The 22,458-nt window shown below is 43.4% G+C and overlaps 1 protein-coding gene across 2 annotated transcripts in view; it reads right to left on the bottom strand.

The window, feature by feature from the left end:
* ppil2 (peptidylprolyl isomerase (cyclophilin)-like 2) overlaps nucleotides 1-22,458 on the bottom strand; it is a 363,209-nt gene that overhangs the window by 280,721 nt on the left and 60,030 nt on the right. For both annotated transcript variants that reach the window (XM_043716077.1, XM_043716075.1), the window contains exons 6-7: nucleotides 11,124-11,175; nucleotides 3,575-3,666 (exon numbers count right to left, since the gene is read on the bottom strand). In XM_043716077.1, coding sequence (XP_043572012.1) covers nucleotides 3,575-3,666; nucleotides 11,124-11,175 — 144 coding nt within the window. The remainder of the gene's footprint in view (nucleotides 1-3,574; nucleotides 3,667-11,123; nucleotides 11,176-22,458) is intronic.

Raw genomic sequence — 22,458 nt, 5'->3', positions numbered from 1 at the left:
AGCGCGCGAAGTGAGAGCGAGAGCGCGCGAAGTGAGAGCGAGAGCGCGCGAAGTGAGAGCGAGAGCGCGCGAAGTGAGAGCGAGAGCGCGCGAAGTGAGAGCGAGAGCGCGCGAAGTGAGAGCGAGAGCGCGCGAAGTGAGAGCGAGAGCGCGCGAAGTGAGAGCGAGAGCGCGCGAAGTGAGAGCGAGAGCGCGCGAAGTGAGAGCGAGAGCGCGCGAAGTGAGAGCGAGAGCGCGCGAAGTGAGAGCGAGAGCGCGCGAAGTGAGAGCGAGAGCGCGCGAAGTGAGAGCGAGAGCGCGCGAAGTGAGAGCGAGAGCGCGCGAAGTGAGAGCGAGAGCGCGCGAAGTGAGAGCGAGAGCGCGCGAAGTGAGAGCGAGAGCGCGCGAAGTGAGAGCGAGAGCGCGCGAAGTGAGAGCGAGAGCGCGCGAAGTGAGAGCGAGAGCGCGCGAAGTGAGAGCGAGAGCGCGCGAAGTGAGAGCGAGAGCGCGCGAAGTGAGAGCGAGAGCGCGCGAAGTGAGAGCGAGAGCGCGCGAAGTGAGAGCGAGAGCGCGCGAAGTGAGAGCGAGAGCGCGCGAAGTGAGAGCGAGAGCGCGCGAAGTGAGAGCGAGAGCGCGCGAAGTGAGAGCGAGAGCGCGCGAAGTGAGAGCGAGAGCGCGCGAAGTGAGAGCGAGAGCGCGCGAAGTGAGAGCGAGAGCGCGCGAAGTGAGAGCGAGAGCGCGCGAAGTGAGAGCGAGAGCGCGCGAAGTGAGAGCGAGAGCGCGCGAAGTGAGAGCGAGAGCGCGCGAAGTGAGAGCGAGAGCGCGCGAAGTGAGAGCGAGAGCGCGCGAAGTGAGAGCGAGAGCGCGCGAAGTGAGAGCGAGAGCGCGCGAAGTGAGAGCGAGAGCGCGCGAAGTGAGAGCGAGAGCGCGCGAAGTGAGAGCGAGAGCGCGCGAAGTGAGAGCGAGAGCGCGCGAAGTGAGAGCGAGAGCGCGCGAAGTGAGAGCGAGAGCGCGCGAAGTGAGAGCGAGAGCGCGCGAAGTGAGAGCGAGAGCGCGCGAAGTGAGAGCGAGAGCGCGCGAAGTGAGAGCGAGAGCGCGCGAAGTGAGAGCGAGAGCGCGCGAAGTGAGAGCGAGAGCGCGCGAAGTGAGAGCGAGAGCGCGCGAAGTGAGAGCGAGAGCGCGCGAAGTGAGAGCGAGAGCGCGCGAAGTGAGAGCGAGAGCGCGCGAAGTGAGAGCGAGAGCGCGCGAAGTGAGAGCGAGAGCGCGCGAAGTGAGAGCGAGAGCGCGCGAAGTGAGAGCGAGAGCGCGCGAAGTGAGAGCGAGAGCGCGCGAAGTGAGAGCGAGAGCGCGCGAAGTGAGAGCGAGAGCGCGCGAAGTGAGAGCGAGAGCGCGCGAAGTGAGAGCGAGAGCGCGCGAAGTGAGAGCGAGAGCGCGCGAAGTGAGAGCGAGAGCGCGCGAAGTGAGAGCGAGAGCGCGCGAAGTGAGAGCGAGAGCGCGCGAAGTGAGAGCGAGAGCGCGCGAAGTGAGAGCGAGAGCGCGCGAAGTGAGAGCGAGAGCGCGCGAAGTGAGAGCGAGAGCGCGCGAAGTGAGAGCGAGAGCGCGCGAAGTGAGAGCGAGAGCGCGCGAAGTGAGAGCGAGAGCGCGCGAAGTGAGAGCGAGAGCGCGCGAAGTGAGAGCGAGAGCGCGCGAAGTGAGAGCGAGAGCGCGCGAAGTGAGAGCGAGAGAAGAGACAGAGACTGGAGATAGAGAGCAAAGTGAGAGAGAGCGAAGTGAGTGAGAGAGAGCGAAGTGAGTAGGAGAGAGAGCGCGCGATGTCGACGAGAGCGCCACACCGACGAGAGCGCCACGCCGACAGACAGAGAGATAGAGACACAGAGAGACAGACAGAGACAGAGACACGCACAGAGAGTGAGACACACACACAGTGAGACATACACAGAGAGAGACACACACACACACAAAGAGATAGACACACACAAAAAGAAAGACACACAGAGAGCGTAACATACAGAGAGAGCAAGAGAGAGAGAGACAGAGAGAGAAAGAAAGAGAGAGAAGAGACAGAGATAGAGAGAGAAAGGGGATCAGCTTGGAGTTGTTTCTTTGGGTCAAGCAACTTGTCTGGATCCCCAGCTAAAACCAAACTAAAACCAAAACCAGAAAAATCCCTGATCTGAGAGAAATGGTCACTTCTTTCTCATTGTACAAGTGCTTCTTAAAAAAAAACCTTAAAAGTTTTTTCAAGTAGATAAATCCAGACATATCAGAAGCTCTGCCTTTACGACCACTCTTGAAAAAAAATACAAGGACAGAATAACATGAAATGAGCTGCCAGAGGAAGTGGTGGAGGCTGGTACAATTGCACATTTAAGAGGCATTTGGATAGGTATATGAATCGGAAGGGTTTGGAGGGATATGGGCCAGATGCTGGCAGGTGGGACTCGATTGGGTTGGGATATCTGGTCGGCATGGACAGGTTGGACCGAAAGGTCTGTTTCCATGCTGTACATCTCTATGACTCAATTTTGAAGCAGCAGCATCGTCACAACTTCCACTAGTGCGGAAGTTCAAACTAGGGGACACAGTTACAGGAGCCTGGAATTCTCTAGCCCACAGAGTTTAGATTAGATTAGATTAGATTCCCTACAGTGTGGGAACAGGCCCTTCGGCCCAACCAGTCCATGCCAACCCTCCAAAGAGCAACCCACCCCCCTTCTGACTAATCCACCTAACACCATGGCCAATTCACCTGAGCTGCACTTTGGACTGTGAGGGGAAACCAGAGCACCCGGAGGAAACCCACGCAGACACGGGGAGAATGTGCAAACTCCACACAGGCAGTTGCCCGAGGCTGGAATCGAACCTGGGTCTCTTATGCTGTGAGGCAGCAGTGGTAACCACTGAGCCACCGTGGAGGCTAAATCATTGAAAGTATCTAAAGAGGTGGTAAGTAGATATTTGACATTTCAAGGAGTTGAGGGTCATGAAGAGCTGCCACGAAAGAAGAATTGAGGCAGATCAACCATGATCTTGTTTAATCGCAAGATAGGTATGAAGGTCAAATGATCTGCTCCAATTTCCTATGTTTTAATATTCTTTGAAATTTGCTTGGCTGAAAGACAAACCTTTTAAGTGTACGAAAAATAAATTGCGTGTTAAAGAGCTTTCAAACTTTAGGGAAAGAAAATAGTCTAAATCAATCAGAGTATCGCTGGAAAAGCAAAATAAGTTGAATGTTAAAACAAAAGAAAGGAGGAAGAAGGAAAGATTGTATGGAAGAAAGATACAAAGCTTAAAAATAATTATGACGGTTCTCAGAATTTTGTTTGTAGCTTATGGTTCTTACTCAACAATATTTGGCTTGAATATTAATATCACATGAGCCCCTGAGAGTGATGAACTGCTGAAAGAGTGGTTTACCTCAGCCTGATAGAGGGAGAACTGGGTGGTTTGCACAACACAGCTAGACTCAGGCTAATCAACTTAAATTTAAACTGGTTAACTGACAAAGAAAACCAGAAATCAGATGAAAACGTCCAGCATAACGTATCAGAGAAATCGTTGAGAACTGGTCTGTCAAAGCAAAGTTACCTACCTCATGTGAATAGACATTTCCAGTCGTCTTGATAGCCAATATATGTGAGTTGTTTGTGAAGACAGAGTACATCACTGGACAATGGTACTTTCCTAAGAAAAGGGAAACAGTCACTACAATTGCTCCTTTCTATAACTGGCAGACTTTGAAAATCAATCTTTATGAAAAGAATTGAACATAATTCCACAAATAAAAGCAAAACACTATGGATGTTGGAAATCTGAAATAAACAAATGCTGGAGCAACTCAGCAGATCTGGCAGCAACAGCAGAGAGAAAAGGCAAAGTTAGCATTGAGTCCGATATGGCTCTTCTTCAAAGACGTCCAACATGCGTTCTTTTAGTGAATTTGTACCAAATACAGAAAATAACGATTGTTTCATTATGAAAAATGAAATTAAGTGAAAAGCAGCACACTATCATCTTTGGGCCATTAACAGCAGAATACAAAGCCTTTTTAAATTACCCTGGTTTGGATGAAATTATTTGAGAGCAATTTTAATTTCATTAGCTGTTCTGATGAACATTTGCCGAAATATTAACAATCCAGGTATTCAAATAAGATTGTAACATTCAGTACGAATGTATAACATTTTAAAATAGCTAGCACAATGAGATGATTTAATAAGTACTGTGCCTTCTGCCTCAACTCCAGTATGAACTGAATGAGCTGAAAGGCTTCATTCCATGCAGTAATGGATTTCTAACTGCCCAAACACCTGTTGCAGGAAAATACCAGGTAACCTATACACCACAAAAATTCAATTCACCCATCTTCCTATACATCAGCATTTAACAATTATTAAATTATAGGATTCAAAGGGCAAAGTAAATGGGGAAATAAACTTGGGTGTTTTGAGTATGGACTTTAAAAGTGCATATCAAGAGTGAAGATTTTATCCTGCATCATGTTTGATCATTTTCTGTGTTGCTGGTTTACACATGCCTTAAGAGACTGTAAGATTGCTTCTCTTTGACAGTTGCTGAAGGAAAGTGCCCAAAATATAGGTGGAATATAAGACTATCCAGGTACATGCAATTTCAATAAATTAACCAATCTTTTGTTGTTAGTATCACATCATATTCACAGAAAAGAATATGCTTAGAGATTGGACATGTGAATTTGTATAGTAAACATGGGGAAAGTAAATTATATTTACTGTCTGTAGTACATTTACATGAGGAAATTTTGATTGCAAGAAGATTGGACACTGTTTAAAAATGTTTATAGTTATTGAAAAATGAAATTAGAATGTGTTTCCTACTGTAGTTAGGTCTCAAATAACAAATATCACCACATGACCATGATACTTTGCATATTTAATTATTTTTACACATTCACAGGATGTGGGCATCACTGGTCTGGCCAGCATTTATTTCCTATCCCTAATTGCCCTCAAGAGGATGGAGGTGAGCTTCCTTCTTGAAAAGAGGGTGGTACATGTATGGAATGAGCTGCCAGGGGAAGTGGTGGAGGCTGGTGCAATTAAAGCATTTAAAAGGCATCTGGATGGGTATACGAATAGGAAGGGTTTGGAGGGATATGGACCAGGTGCTGGCAGGTGGGACTAGATTGGGTTGGGATATCTGGTTGGCATGGACAGGTTGGACTGTAGGGTCTGTTTCCATGCTGTACATCTCTATGACTCTATGACACTGCAACCCAAATACCTGATGGTGGAGGGAGTGAATGTTGATAGTATTATGTGGGGTGGTAAATTAAGCAAGATAATTTGTCCTTGATCGTGCCAAGCCTTTTGAATGCAATTGGAGCAGAGGTACTGTGTGCTCAACTTTGCAAGTATTACAGCTGGATGCAGGGGGCAACTGTCCCTCAGCAAAGAAATGTATGCGACAGCCATTTATCTACACTTTTAAGAGATTTGTTCTGGCACAGCCTGGAGGAAGAAGAATCATTGGAAAAATCTGTACTGCTGGTGGTGTATATAAGAAATATTCTAAAAACAGAGGAAAGCTTTGACTGCTATAAGAAGCGTTTGCTATAAGAAGTGAAATTGTGTGGAAAGTGCGATGTGTGTGAAAAGTATAAAAGGGTAACGTTCTCCCTGTAGTTTAAAGTACAAATTGCTATTTGTTACAGTAAAAGTTTTAAAATGTGCTTTGTCATGTCATTCTTTCAGCTAATGATTGAAGTGATGAATCTCCTTTGAAAAGTTATCAGTCTCTGAGGACATGGTAACACTAGTGAATACAGAAGAATTGATGGTAGGTACTAGAGATAGGAATTATAATAGAGAAGAGAGGAAGTCAGTGCTTCACCAAAGAGAAAATTTATAATGGCAGTGAGGATAACAACCATAAGCGAAGTTAGGTTATCAGCTGTTCAAGGGAAATGGAAGTGCTGATGGACAGGTGATACATTTGATAAGTTTGATCAGGGAAGGAGGGAAGATGGAGAAAAAAAGTGTAAGGAAGTAGCCAAGGGGCAGAGAGGAAGAAAAATTGTTTGCTAGAAGTGAGAATGAATAAGGGAGAGGTGAGTAAGTGATGAGAAAGATTGATGCGAGTTGGCCAGCCGTATACTGGATACGCTCAGGTTTAGGTGCGAAAATCAACTGATGAGCAGGATAAACATGAATACTGAAATCCAGTTTGATTTGATTCGATTTATTGTAATCATGTGTACTTAAGTATAGTGAAAATCTGTTTTTGCGAGCAGTGCAGGCAGATCACAATAAACAAGGACATACAGATCATAGAGTGGTTAGACAGAGTGAGGCATTCAAATCACACTGAACAGGAGGTGCGAGAAGCAAGACCAATATTCTTTCAGAGTGATGTGAAGTTAGAGAGAGTCCATTCATCAGTCTAACAACGGCAGGGAAGAAGCTGTTCCTGCACCTATCTGTGCGTTACCAAGCTTTTGTATCTTCATGATGGAAAAGGTTGTAGGAGAGCATTACCAGGGGTCTTTGATGATGTTGGCAGTCTTTCTGCAGCAGCCAGAAGTATAAATGAAGTCCATGGGTGAAAGATTGGCTTCCGTGATGGTATGGACTGTGCACACAACTTCTGTCGTTTCTTATGGTCCTGGGCAGAGCAGTTGCCCTACCAGACCATTATTCACATGGGTAGCATGCTTTCTGTGGCGCATCTGTGAAGGGTCCTTATGGACATGCCGAATTTCCTAAGTCACCTGAGGAAGAAGAGGCATTGTTGTGTCTTCTTGACTATCGTATCTACATGAGAAGTCCCAGGACAGGTCGTCGGTTATTGTCACTCCTAGGAACTTGGTGTTGTCAATGCTCTCAACCTCCACTCCTCTGTTGTAGATGGGGCATGTTCTCCCCCTTTCTTTCGCAAGTCAATGATCAGTTCTTTTCTTTTGCTAACATTGAGAGAGAGAGAGAGGTTGTTACCAAGACACCAAGCCCTCTATCTCCTTTGTGTTCTGACTCATCATTTGATATCCATCCTACCATGGTGGCGTCATCAGCAAACTTGTAGATGGCAGTCATTTAGAATTTGTCTACGCAGTCGTGGGTGTACAAAGAGTACAGAAGGGGGCTGAGAACACATTCTTGGGGGGGCTGCAGTGTTGAGGGTTACCATAGAGGAGGTGCAGTGGGGAGTAGCCTATCTTCACTGGCTGCAGTGTATGGGTCAGGAAGGTGAGGATCCACCAGCGCAGGGCATTCAGTTGTGTGTGTTCAGGAACATGGGAGTGTATACTTTGCTGTCTGCAACAGGATTTATCTTTGGAATTAGGAGTCACTATATTTGACTTAAAAAGGAACATTTGAAGAAGGGGTTTCTTAACAACAAGTAATATTTTACTGACAACACCTCTTAGTTAGTGCCATTTTATACTTTTTAAAGCTTTGCAACCTTTTTTGGTTACCTTTTCTGTTACTGTGAAGGCAGCCAATTCATAAAGTACTTGAAAACAATAAGTCAAATTCAACAAAATGGCCCCTTCCAGTTTAGCTTCAGTAGGTTGAAATCAAAATATAATAAGAAAAATATGTATTTTTGTTGCCTTACAAGAAGGCTTTTTTGCCTCAAAAATGCAATTTATCATTTTCCTTTAAAATGGCTGGATTTGTTAAAACTGCGACTCTAAAAAGACAATTGCGATTTTGTTTTAAACAGCAAGGCTGATAGATAGACTAGCCTGCTGCAAATTCCATAATTTTGCTTTCTACAAAAAAGGGATGGAAATTTCTCAGGTATTTATGGGATGAGATATTAAAAATCAATTACCTCTTGTGAAACAGTAACTGCTGCAGACATGCACTAACAGAATTTCTACAGAACATATAAAAGGGAAGGTACTTCAGGCCTTACCAAGCATGAGGGAATTGAGACTAAGATAATGCTGTTTTGAAGACAGATTGTGAAGGTGTCTGTCTCTCTGGATGTGGTGTGCAAGGCTGAAAAATGACCAACTGAGACAAATCCAGCAAAGAACCAAGATCTCTTAAAACATGGAACTGTGTTCTATAACTAACATCCAGAAGAGCAACTACACAGTCAAGACCTTGAACTTTGCTGCATCGTGACAAGTCACAAAACTATGAACCATATATGCCTTTGTTCCAATTTAAATGGACAATAAATCTCTTAGTAAACCTAACCAGGTGGGTCCAGAGGGATGAATAGATGAATACTGATAGTGGAGGGCAAAACTCCAGCCCAAGGAGCATTGGAATAGACAGATCTGGAAAGAATCAGCAAAAGGTGAGCTAAGGTAGGGACAGTGTCTGGCAATTATGCAAAAGTGAAAGAAGCTGTTTTTTATGAAGTTGATCCGGGATAGAAATTCAGCAAAACATCAATTAGCAGGCTGAGAATGCCAATACAGCAGGCCCCTGAATCCACGGGGTTACGTTCCAAGACCTATCGGGGAAGCCTAAAACCATGGATAGGAGCAAACCCATTCATTTCAATGGGAAATTTACCTTCCTGGCAGCCCCCAGTTCATGGTTCTGGAATGTTCCCTGTAATATGTCTGGGCGGCAGTAAACCGCGGGTAACTGAAACCATGAAAAATGATTCTGCAGATATGGCGGTCGCCCTGTATTCTGGTTCAGTTTGAGACAGTGACTGGGAAGAGGAATGGGTTCAGTAGCAAATTTTGGACTTTATGGCTGGGGTTAAAGATAATGGCTTTAGCTTTACTATTGTTTAACTGCTTAACTTATGGAAACTATGGCTTTTCAAGATCAGGCATTGCAAATACAATCTAACAACTTGTGCAACGGATCGTAGCAGAGATTTCTCAACAAATCTGAATTAGAGTCATTTACATAGCATACAAAATGTGAGCTCAGTGAGTGGTTTTAGTCTGGTGTTTGAGGAAGTATATCTAAACCAAAAGTCACCAAACAATAAAACATGGAAAACTGAAATTACCATTCTTGCAAAATGACTTTCTGTCTTCAAACAGCATAGCTACAGTGTGTACTTTGTTTAACTTATTCAATAAGGGAACTGGAATCTAAATAAATAATAAAACCACTCTGACACCATTCACTGAACATTAAACTATGACTCTGGCTCATTTAAAAACCGTGTAAAATGGGAAAGAACAACAATGGGGAGAAAGTGAGGTCTGCAGATGCTGGAGATCAAAGCTGAAAATGTGTTGCTGGAAAAGCGCAGCAGGTCAGGCAGCATCCAGGGAACAGGAGAATCGACGTTTCGGGCATAAGCCGAAGGGCTTCGGCTTATGCCCGAAACGTCGATTCTCCTGTTCCCTGGATGCTGCCTGACCTGCTGCGCTTTTCCAGCAACACAAGAACAACAATGGACCAACACTAACAGCACAGAGGCTCAGTCACCACAGCTGTCACTGAAACAGCACTGGCCTAACCGCTTCAGTTTCCAAACACTAGCAACAATCTGCAGGTAGGAAAGAGAAAGAAGGAACTCTTGTGCTTTAAAACCTTCGTTTTCCTCAGATACAAGCAGATAATTTTCTATAGGAATTAGCCAGATTCCTTTCCAATTGTAAAAGTGCAGAAGTGACCTTGGGAGTTTATTCTTCTTACTTTATATTTGCATTCATTCAAACTGCAAGTTATAAAATAGGATGCTAATTGAATGGAAGATAGAAACAGCATTTCAGAGGTTTCTAGGTATCAGATAAACGTTCTCATAGGCTATACTCCCTCACTTTTGAAATGATGCACATTAAATTCAGACCAAGGTGGAGTGCTGTACAGTACGCATAAACAATTACATAAATACCTACGCTTTTGCTGGAGGTGATGCCATTAAAAGAAATTTAAAGGCATTGTCTAAGTTTTGCATGCATTCAGTTCATTTAGCCAAGTGTATTCTTGCACAATATCTTAACCATGACAACGGGTTTCTGTCTAGGCTGTAGCAGTGTTCAGATCAGAGAAGCATAGTAAGACTCGTTTTGTCATGCACATTCCTTGTGCAAAACAGGTTTGAGCAGATCCATTGTTATTTTAACAATGCTAGGACACCCAAATGTGAATCAATCAAATTTCAGCAACAATTGACCCGGGTTTTGGCATTAGTAAAAGACATTATACAACCAGACTGTTTCGGCGTTTTTTTTATAAATGCGTTCAGAGGATATGGGCATCACTGGCTAGTCCAGCATTTATTGCCCAACCCTATTTACCTTTGAGAAGTCGTTGATGACTTGCCTTCTCAAATCAATGCAGTATTTGGGTTGTTGGGACACCCTATACACTCTGAAGGGGAGTTCCAGGATTTTGACAGCGGTAGTGAAAAAATGGCAGTTTAGCTCCAAAACAGAATGGTGAGTGATTTGGAGGCAATTTGGGTGGTATTCCCATCTACCTGCTGCTCTTATCCTTCTAGGTGGTGCAGATCACATTTTTGGAATGTGCTGTCAAAGGAGCTTTGATAAGTTGCTGCAGTGCATCTTCTATACAACACACATACACACTGTGCATTGGTGGTACAGTGAGTGAATGATTAAGATAGTGGATGTAATGCCAATCAAACAGGCTGCTTTGAACTGGATGGTGTTGAGCTTCTTGAGTTTTCTTGGAGTTGCACTCATCCATGTGAGTGCAGAGTATTCTATTATACTCCTGACTTGAACCTCTGACCTGCTCTTGCAGCCGAAGTATTTCTATCTGGTCCAGTTCAATTTTTGGTCTTTGATAACCCCCAGGATGTTGATAGTGAGCCTGCTGGCAAGAATTATTGCCCCTTTTCCTCCTCTCTAACATGGCACATCATCTACCATTCAAAAAGTTGCACTTTTAACTAAACCCTGCCTAAAGTATCCTCAGAATTGAGTTTAATGCAGTTGTGGAGTTGCACAAATCTAAGCTCTTGTGCTGTAATATTCCAATTAGTTAGTGCGAAAGGAATCAATTTTGTTCAGATTTTTCACACATCTTTTCAAACATGTTGAGGTCTCTATGTGTCAAGTGGAAGAAAGAATGGAACTCTTTCTGGAGCAATGGCATAATTCATTGCCTATTTGTTAGGAATAAAACATAAAGCTCTGCAATCCAGAAGAAAATTATGGAACATGGAATACCGTGTTGTTACAGTGACAGGCAGCAAGTACATACCTTCACTGTTTTTGTGATAGGTCAGTTTGATGAGTGATTTAACATCCAATTTCTGAAATCAAAAAAAAAAGAATTTGATAAACAAAGTTAGCAAATAACTAACAAAGTTAGTTTGAAATACAATAAAATAAAGGCTATACACCTCTGTAATAGCTTACATTATAAAGCAGTACCGCTAGGACAGAAAGCTGAGGCAGGCCCATTCTTAGCCTTTCTTCATTCAGCGCAACAGGTTAAGCATTTCCATCTACCCATCCACTACACAACTGACCACAACATTGGTCCCTCCCACCATTTCTTTCTTAACTGGGTGCGGTGGAGTGGTTATGGTCTTGGGCAAGTATCAACTGTTTAAAATTGACCGGAGAGGTTGGCAAAATAAATCTAATAATATGTCAACCAAAATTGAAAAGGCATGTCAAGATAGCACCCAGATTATATAAACAAACCATGTTTATTGCTATCAATCAGTGTTGAGAACATGGGCTGGCTTATAAACAATATCAGACCACACTATTTGATTGACTCTTTATACACTTGGGACAATTAGGAATGCTGCCCTGTCTGCCTAGGGACAAATTAAAAGATTGTACTTAACTAACAAGCCCTACCAATCTGTGTGAACTAAATATACTGTTGAGTGACTCTGCTGATGACTCAAAAAAATAGAAGCATAGAAAGTAGTAGGAGGTAATTTGGCACATCAAGCACATTTAACTTGATCACGGCTGATCATCAGACTCCATATTCTGCTCCTGCCTTCTCCGAATACCCTTGGATCACTTTCACCCAATGAACTGTACCTAACTGCTTCTAGAAAATAGTCAATGTTTTGGCCTCAACCACATACTGTGGCAGCCAGTGTCTGGCTGAGAAGATTTCGTGATGAATGGCCTACCCGATATCTTTAAATTGGTTTTAGACTCCCTGATCATTGGAAGCATCCTTCCTGCATTGACTTTATCCATTGGATTTGTATCGGTTTTTTACAAACTTCACCCCATTCTTCTAAACTCAATGAATACAGTACTATCCAATCTAGTCGCTCTTCATACATGAATCCTACCAACCAGTCTGGTATGCATGTGTTACATTCCCTCCATAATCAAAACATCTTTCCTCAAGCAAGGAGACCAACTCTGCACACAATATTCCACGTGTCACCTTAATAAGGCCCTGTACAATTGCAGCAAGACATCGCTGCAATACGTCCCTGTTCCTGCACTTGAATTCCCACACTGTGAAGGCCAACAAACCATTTGTCTACTTCACCACCTGTTACGCTTATGATAGAGTTAGCTTACCCTCAGCAAATAATGCACAAGCATACCCAGATATCAATGCGAGTCACTTTTTCCCAAACTATTACCATTCAGATAAAAATCTGTTTCCTTTTATGCTACCAAAGCAAAGAACCTCATATTTATCTATAGTTTACTTCATCTGTCCATTCACTCAGCTTGTCCAAATTACACTGAAGCATCTCAGCACTCTCCACACAGTTCACCCTCCTACCCATTTTTCACATCTGTAAATGTGAATATATTACATTTAGTTTCCTCATCTAAACCATTAATTCATATCGTAAAGAGTTGGGGTCCAATCCTGGTCACTGCTGGCCATTCAGAAAAAGACCCACTTATTCCTATGCTGTTTCCTGCCTGCCAACTAGTTCTCTATCCATGTTAGTATGCTACCTCCAATCACATACATTTTAATTTTGCATGCTAATATCTTATGTGGCACCTTATTAAATGTTTTCCAAAAGCCCAAATAAACCACATCTCCTGGCTCTCCTTTAGCAACTCTACTGGCTCCATCTGCAAAAAAATTCCGACAGATTTATCAAGTATGATTTCTCGTTTGTAAATCCATGCTTATTCTGTCTGATCCTGTCACTGTTGTCCAAGTGCACTGCTAGTAAATAAATCTTTTATAATGGACCACATTTGAGTCGTATTATTTTCTCTTATTTCTTCAAGCTCAGTTCTCTTCCTGCTGCTGCTCCTCTAAAATTAAATCGACATTCCCCACCAAAATAAAATCTTGCTAAAATAATGGAGGTGCCCATAGTAGGTTTCATTAACCCAGCTCTTCCATTCATAACCTACACCTATCAACTCCTGTTTGTGTCTCAAGTACCTTAATTTTAAAACATATGCCTTTGATTTGAAACATCTCCATGATTTGAACCCTTTCTTTCCCTACCTTCTTTCAACTCTAAACTCTCAAAGACATCTATGTTTCTCAATTCTGGCTTTTTCCACAACCACAATGTTCATCATTCCACCACCGCTGACCATGTTTTCAGCTGCCCGGATGTTTAAAGCCAAAACTCCTCCTTTAGTCTGTCCATTTTTCTCTCCCCCTTGAAGACACTTCTTAAAAACCTAGTGTATTAACAAGTTTTTGAGCACTGACCCTAACATCTATTATATGGCTCAATGTCAAATTTTGATTATTTATGCTTATGTGTGGGCACCTTGTGTTGTTTCACTATAAAAGACCCAATATAATTGCAAGCGATTGTTGTTGTGTGGGCTGGCAACAATCTGCCACTCTTTTCCATTGGAAAGTAAAGTTGAGCACTTTATGCATTTATGTAAACAATTAACAGTCTTACATCTGCAGAGATGTTGCATTGGGATAAGCTGAGTGAGTGGGCAGATGCAACATAGCATGATAAATGTGAGGTTCCTCATTTTGGTAGCAAAATTAGGGAGGCAAGTTATTATTTGAATGGTTGTAAATTGAAAAAGGGGCTTACTCAACAAAACCTGGGGGTACTCATGCACCAGTTACTGAAAGTGAGTATGCAGGTGCAACAGACAGTAAAGAAGGCAAACTGTACTTTGATCATCAAGTACAGGAACAATGATGCTTCCCTGCAATTATATAGAGCAATGGGGAGGCCACATCTGGAATATTGTGCGCAGTTTTGGACTCCTTACCTGAAGAAGGATTTTCTTGCCACAGGGAAGTTTAGCGAATGCTTACTAAATTCATACCCGGGATGGCACAACTGACGTATGAGGAGAGATTGAGTCAGTTAGGATTGTAGTCACTGGCAAAACCAACATTTACTTTTCATTCCCAATTTCATCTAAGAAAGCGTCACTGAGTGACCTACTTAAACCACAACAGTCCGTGTGACATAAGTAAAACTACAATACAATCCCTAGATGGAGTTCCAAGATTTTCATCCAACAACTACAAAGGAACAATGATATATTTCCAAGTCAAGATGACGCAAGACTTGGAGAGGTCTTGCAAGTAGTGGTGACTCAAAGCTTCTTGTTCTAACTATTCAAGGTATTAGAGTTTGTTAATTTGGAAAGTGTTCATAAGGGAGACTCAACAAGTTGCCAAAGTGCACCTTGTAGACGGTATACACTGGTGGACTGTTTGGAGGTGAAGGTGGGCTGCCTATCAAGTGAACAACTTTGTCTTGAATATTGTCAAAAGTCTTGAGCAGTTTTGGAGATGCAATCATCCAGGCAACGGCGAATGTTCCAGAATGCATGTATCTGTGCTTCTTGGTGAAGGAAAGGTCTTTGAAGAGTCTGGAAGTGATTGACTTGCCACAGAATACCCTGTCTCTCCTCTGCTCTCATGGCAACAGTATTTATGTGGTGAAGTTAACCAACAGGAATATTACAATTTTTTTCGCTGGAGAGGAGAGAAAAATAAAGTTGCCCAGTGTTCCCATGTCATCACCATAAACTGACTTCTGATGTATGGCCTCTGGGTCAGAACAAAATAAGAGACATTAAGTAGACAAATTCACACAGGATATAGGGTAATTTGGTAAAGTAGATTCAAATTTGGCTCAGCTGTAGGGGAAAGAGGGTGATGACAGACTGCTGCCACCGTGCCACTGGGCGGCACGGTGGCACAGTGGTTAGCACTGTTGCCTCGCAGCGCCAGAGACCCGGGTTCAATTCCCGCCTCAGGCGACTGACTGTGTGGAGTTTGCACGTTCTCCCCGTGTCTGCGTGGGTTTCCTCCGGGTGCTCCGGTTTCCTCCCACAGTCCAAAGATGTGCAGGGCCAGGTGAATTGGCCATGCTAAATTGCCCGTAGTGTTAGGTAAGGGGTAAATGTGGGGGTATGGGTGGGTTCGCTTCGGCGGGTCGGTGTGGACTTGTTGGGCCGAAGGGCCTGTTTCCACACTGTAATGTAATGTAATGTAATGTAATAACTGGAAGCTAATGCCCAGTGGCATAAGGGCCTGTCCTGGGTCCCCTATTTTTTGGCATTTATATAAATAACAAATTTGACTTTGTGGGGATCTTAGATTTGCACATTAGCGGTTGACACAAAGACTGGTCGAGTGGTTAACAGCAAGATTGGGTGTCTTGGGCTCCAAGAAAATATGAACAGGATGGTTAAATGGGCAGATAAGTGACAGATGAAATCTAACCCTGAAATATGTGAGGTGATACACTATGGAAGGAGTAATTTGACAACGGTGTATTCAATGAATGACACGTCACTAGCAAGTTCAGTGGAACAAAGAGACATCAGCTTTGTGCACAGATCCTTGAAAACGGTGGGCACATTATCACGGTGGTGAAAAAGGCACATGGGATGATTCCCTTTATCAATTGAGACATAGATTACAAAAGCAAGGAAATCGCACTGGAATTGTGTCAAACTTTGGTGAGACCATAGCTTAGAGTACTGTGTGCACTTCTGATTGCTACATTACAGGTAGGATATGATTGCACTGGAGGAGAGGATGCTGCCTCGGATGGAAAATTTAACTTATGGGAAAAGGTTGGATAGGCTTGGGTTTAGTTGGAGCAGACTGCAGGGTGATGTGATTGAGGTATACAAGATTATGAGGAGTACAGACAAAGTAAATAAGCAGCAGCTGTTCTCCTTAGTTGAAAGGTCAGTCACAAGGGGACATCAGTTCAACGTGAGGGGCAGGAGGTTTCCGTGGGGATGTGAGGAAAAATGTTTTTATCTGGAGTGTGGAAATGGTCTTGAATGCACTGCCTGAAAGGTGGTAGCGGTGTGTTGCATCTTTTGTAAAGTCGAGAATACGGTGCGAGAAAAGCACAGCAGGTCAGGCAGCATCTGAGGAGCAAAAGAGTCAACGTTTCAGGCATAAGCACTTCATCAGGACTGCAAAGGAGATGACTGGGGGGGGGCGCTGTGAGAGGGAGACTCACTGAGATCCTTGTAGAGAGAGGAGGAGAACTTCTTTAAGGTAGGCATCGTTGGAAGAGGCTTCGCAGTGAGATGAAAATCAAGTAGGAGAAAGTGAGGACTGCAGATGCTGGAGCTCAGATTCAAGAGTGCGGTGCTGGAAAAGCACAGCAGGTCAGGCCCTCATGTTCTCTTACCTCTCTTTTGTAAAGTACCTTAATGAGCACTTGGCACATCATAACATTCAAAGCTATGGGCTTAGGTATTTCTCACGTGTCAATGCAGACTCGATGGGCCTTAAGGACTTCTTCTGTACTATATTATGTATTATTGCATGAGAAGCAAGTTAGCTGTGATACTCAGAACAGACGGACTGAGTAAAATACATACAAAGGACAAAATGTAGACATGTGGAACTGTTCTCAGCAAAGGGTTAGTGAAGGGGAGAGGGTTTTCTTTTAAATGAATTACTTAGTTGAATTTTTTTTTGTTCTTCAGGTTTTTGAACATAAAACTTTACTTGCAGATAGCATCAGCCAACTTACATCTGCAGCCAAACAGCAAAGGGGACCAGCCCAAGCAGCTATTTTCTCAAAAGGGCAAAGAGCAAAGCCTGACCCAGCTCAATTCTTCCATAACCCAACGCTGAGAATAGGAACACATCAAGTGTAGGATTTCTCTCCCTGCCCTGAATTTGCACACAACCTTACAGGAATATCACTTGATCTCTGAAAGCAAAAAACATCTGTTACTTCAAATCTAAATCAACCCCATCTCTAAAAACCATGGGATAGAGACTCTTGGTATACATGCACAGTACTTAAATTGTTTCCAAGCCTGCATTGGAATCTGAAATAGTTGCATAAAGGCAATTTATTGCAACCACAGGGAAAAAATTCCCCTTGACCAGATGAGATTTCTTAATTGTAGCAATCCATATACACTGGAGCAGAAAAGGTTGTAAAATGTTTGGCTACTTGTGAAGAAGTACAGGCAACTGGCTGCCATGATGTCCAAATTATTAAACTGTTAGCAGTCAAAACATTTTTGTTTACTCCAAGAAATGGTTTAATCAGTTTTGGAGTTCAGGATAGGTGACGCCAGTTTCATGAGAGCTTAACACTCACATGATTGAAGTATGCAATATCAGATCTTGGAACCATATATCCAAACTGCACAATTAGATTAGATTACATTACATTACAGTGTGGAAACAGGCCCTTCGGCCCAACAAGTCCACACCGACCCGCCGAAGCGCAACCCACCCATACCCCTACATTTACCCCTTACCTAACACTACGGGCAATTTAGCATGGCCAATTCACCTGAGCTGCACATCTTTGGAATGTGGGAGGAAACCGGAGCACCCGGAGGAAACCCATGCAGACACGGGGAGAACGTGCAAACTCCACACAGTCAGTCAGTCGCCTGAGGTGGGAATTGAACCCAATCCCTGGCGCTGTGAGGCAGCAGTGCTAACGACTAAGCCACCATAGCCAGGATCGAGAGCTTACAATGTTCATCAACTAAGCGATAGAATGCCAATTTGCTAAATTTTAAAGAAACTGATGATTTAAAGTTGATAAAAGAATATGTAAATGGATTTTAGTTTCTTAAACATATGTCAAGTTATTTGTAGCTGCGAGCCAGTTTATTTGTTTAAAAAAATCTGAACATTAGTATTCAGTGGTCCAAAATCATCATATCGTGTGTTATCTGTTACAATCCCATACCAGACCACAAATTTATGTTGCAATCTGGCAAGGGAATATTAATTTTTATTTTTAAATAAAATAACAAAGTGGGGTTCAGGGAAATGCCTAAGAGAATAATAGCACGAGATTCCAAGGTTTGAAAAACAGTAATAAGTTTAAGAATAATAATATAATCTATAACTTACATTCTTCATACAAAATTAACATGTGGTTGATATGGGTAATAAAATGTGATTGAACACCCACAGCATATATCAAATAGCAAATGTGATTAAGACAGATCCAATGGATTTCTTAGCAATTCCCCCAGTATTAATGACACAGTAGGTTATCTTGTATCATTAAACTTCACAAAAGATTAGAATTCTTCACATTTGCCAATCTAGGCAGTGAAACTCCCTCTCAAGAACTGCTTTCTAGTGAATATTCTCAGCAACTCCTCCCTTCTGACTGACCTTGAAAAGAAGGGCAAGCACTGCGACTCAAGCTCTTCACTAACAGCCAGTTTCACCAGACCAGTTTTGCCCCTGATTTTCCTCCCACCAGCCCAAGCTCCAATCTTGTTCATTGTATCAAGCAAATATCGCTTAGAGTCATAAAATCATAGAGATGTACAACATGGAAACAGACCCTTCAGTCCAACTAGTCCATGCCGACCAAATATCCCAACCCAATCTAGTCCCACCTGCCAGCACCCGACCCATATCCCTCCAAACCCTTCCTATTCATATACCCATCCAAATAGTTCTTACATGTTGCAACTGTACCAGCCTCCACCACATCCTCTGGCAGCTCATTCCATACACGTACCACCGTCTGCGTGAAAAAGTTGCCCCTCAGGTCTCTTTTATATCTTTCAGCTTTTCAACTCATTGTTTGAGCTAACTATCTTTGTAGGCTTCTTCTGAGACTCACAGCTTTCCCCAACACAAAGCTAGTAATTTCTCCACTTTCTCAGTTTCCAGGACTTCTTCTGAGACCTGACTCCAACACTAACTCCTTGAACCTCTCCCATGTTCTCACAGTATAAAGCCATCCAGCTGTTCAACTCCTCACTGAGTCCTCTCCAAAGAATCTGACAATTTAGCTGCCTCTCAGCAACATAGCTAACTACAGCACTCCTAACATGAACTGTGCTTCTCTCCCTCTCTCTGACACACACACTCACTCACTGCCTGTAACCTTTGAACTCAAGTGAACTTGCAAAAACTTGCAATAAGCCCCTCCCACTTGCTGGTCAGAATTGAATGTTACCAACATTTTGAATCAGTCAAATGCAGCACTCTTCACTAAATATAACCTGAAGGTCACATTGTTAAAATATTGATAAGGGATTTCGTCTCTCATCTGAATTCATAGGAAATATAGTGAATTTTAAAATTCTTTCATAGGACATCATTGGCATTCATTTTGCCGATTTCAAACTATCTTCAAGAATGTGGTAACAAGACTGCTTCTTGATTGCAATTAAGTGGTTTGCTAGGCCATATCAAAGAATTCTTCAGAGTCAACCACATTGCTGTGAGCCTGTAGTCACATGCAAACAAGACTAGGCCAGGTAAGGAAAGGACAGCAGATTCCTTCCCTTACAGCATTCATGAACCAGATGGATTTTTATAATACAATATTTTCAGAGGCACCATTATTGACACTAGCTCTTTTTTATAATTAAAACCGACTTTAGATTTAGGTTAGATTAGATTAGATTACAGTGTGGAAACAGGCCCTTCGGCCCAACAAGTCCACACCGACCCGCCGAAGCGCAAACCACCCATACATTTACCCCTTACCTAACACTACGGGCAATTTAGCATGGCCGATTCACCTGACCTGCACATCTTTGGACTGTGGGAGGAAACCGGAGCACCCGGAGGAAACCCACGCAGACACGGGGAGAACGTGCAAACTCCACACAATCAGTCGCCTGAGTCGGGAACCGAACCCGGGTCTCAGGCGCTGTGAGGCAGCAGTGCTAACCACTGTGCCACCATGCCGCCCACGCATTTTAATTCACTGAATTTAAAATCCCAACTGCTGTGGCAGGATTTCAATTGCTATCTCGAGATCATTATTCCAGGCCTCTCATTAACTCTCCCAGTTAAAATCATTTTACTCCCATACTTCTACAGTGTTCTCTTTATTGTTCAATAACCAGTTTAGCACAACCCTGTTGATGATTATCGTAATGCAGCAGCAAATGAAAGATGAAACTTTCTACCCATCGGAAACCTAGTTTACATGCAGAAATTGTTATAAAGTTATTCACAGCAGAAAATTTAACAGAAGCCTTAAACTGTACAAAATTTGCTCCATGCAATTTACAGACAGATGAGGGTATACTTCAAAATTCTTCATTAAAACTGTAAAGTGACAACCATAAGGCATGTCAAGCTGTAAACTTGGAAGAATGCAATGCAAGAAATCTGGTGCCTTGAGGCTCGTCATAATGCCAAAACATTTTAAAAGGCTATAAAATAAATGACACTTGGGAGTGCCATGATTTTTTTACATTGGAAAAGAAGCACTCGTTCCCAATAGCAACGTCCAACAAATATCAAAAAGCTGAATAACCTAGTATTCACTAATTTTGCTGGTACTGATTAAGGGGAAATATTAATGAGGACAGTCGGAGAACATTTGTCCTTTTTTGAATGGAGAAATATAATCTTTTAAACAGTATCTGAACAGAGACCACAGTTTTTAAAGTCTTTCATGAGTCAGTGTCTCCAGCAATGCAGCACCTGCTCAGCATAATAGCAGTCATAACTGGGGCTGCCAATTGCTAAAACTCCAGGATTGCCCTGGAGTCTCCAGTTATTTAGAGTCAATTACTGTATATTGATAACACCAAGCAATCTGGGGTAAACAAAGAAAGAGCATTAAAACAAATAGAGTCATAGAGGTGTATAGTATAGGAACAGACCCTTCAGTCCAACTCATCCATGCCGACCAGGTATCTTAGATAAGTCTAGACTCATTTGCCAGCGTTTGGCCCATATCCCTCTAAGCTGAAAATGTTTTGCTGGAAAAGCGCAGCAGGTCAGGCAGCATCCAAGGAACAGGAGAATCGACGTTTCGGGCATAAGCCCTTCTTCAGGAAAGGGCAGAAGCCCTGAAGAAGGGCTTATGCCCGAAACGTCGATTCTCCTGTTCCTTGGATGCTGCCTGACCTGCTGCGCTTTTCCAGCAACACATTTTCAGCTCTGATCTCCAGCATCTGCAGCCCTCACTTTCTCCCATATCCCTCTAAACCCTTCCTATTCATATACCAATATAGACGAATTTTAAATGTTGTAATTGTACCAACCTCCACCACTTCCCCTGGCAGCTCATTCTATATACACACCACCCCCTGCGAGAAAAAGTCACCCCTTAGGTCGCTTTTAAATTTTTCCCCTTTCACCTTAAACCTATGCTGTCTATTTTAGACTCCCCCAATCCAGAGAAAATACCTTGTCTATTAACGCTATCAATGCCCGTCATGGTTTTCTAAAACTCGATAAGTAGAAAGGGAGGACTGCACTTGCTGGAGATCAGAGTTTAAAGTGTGGTGCTGGAAAAGCAAAGCAGGTCAGGTAGCACCTGAGGAGCAGGAGAATCAATGAGCTGAGAGATAAATGGGATGGGGGTGGGGCTAGGGGAAAGGTAGCTAAGAATGCAATAGGTAGGTGAAGGTGAAGGAGAAGGCGATAGGTCGGAGAGGAGGGTGGAGCAGATAGATGGGAAAGAGGATGATGGACAGGTCAGGAGGGCGGTACCGAGTTGGAGGCCTGGGACTGGGATAATGTTGTGGGGAGGGGAAGTGAGGAAACTATTGAAATCCACATTGATCCCGTGTGGTTGCAGAGTCCCAAGGCGGAATGTGAGGCGTTCTTCCTCCAGGCGTCGGTTGGCAAGGGTTTGGCGATAGCGGAGGCCCAGGACTTGCATGTCCATCCCTGAGCCATGTCTCTGCAATTGCTATGATATCCCAGTCCCATATTCCCACCATGACCCAAGTTCATTTGCCTTACCTATTAGGCTTCTTGCATTGAAATAAATGCAGTTTAACGTATCAGGCCTAACTTCTTCTCTGCTTTGTTTCTGCCTGCCCTGACTGTTTGACTTGCTCCCTTTCTCAACTGTACCAGTCTCAGAATGATCTCTTTCCTCACTGTATCCCCACACCCTCCACCCTTCCCTTCTGGCCCCTTACTATTTTAAATCTTCCTAAGCAGCAGCAAACCTTCCCACCAGTATTCTAGTCCCCTTTCAACTCAGGTGCAATCAGTCCTTCTTATTCGGGTTACTTCTACCCCAGAAGAGATTCCAATGATCTAAAACTGTGAATGCTTCTCTCTGCACCAGCTCCATCCTCCTCCTCCTCCTCCTCCCACCCTCACGAGCTCGCAGCACTGGGAGTAATTCAGATATTACTACCCTGGAGTACCTCATTTATAAATTGCTGTCGAACTTCCTATATTC

This window comes from Chiloscyllium plagiosum, chromosome 25 (assembly GCF_004010195.1).
Source record: "Chiloscyllium plagiosum isolate BGI_BamShark_2017 chromosome 25, ASM401019v2, whole genome shotgun sequence".
NCBI classification, from domain to species: domain Eukaryota; kingdom Metazoa; phylum Chordata; class Chondrichthyes; order Orectolobiformes; family Hemiscylliidae; genus Chiloscyllium; species Chiloscyllium plagiosum.
Note: the sequence above shows the minus strand (reverse complement) of the source record. Positions and strands in the feature narration are given on the sequence as shown.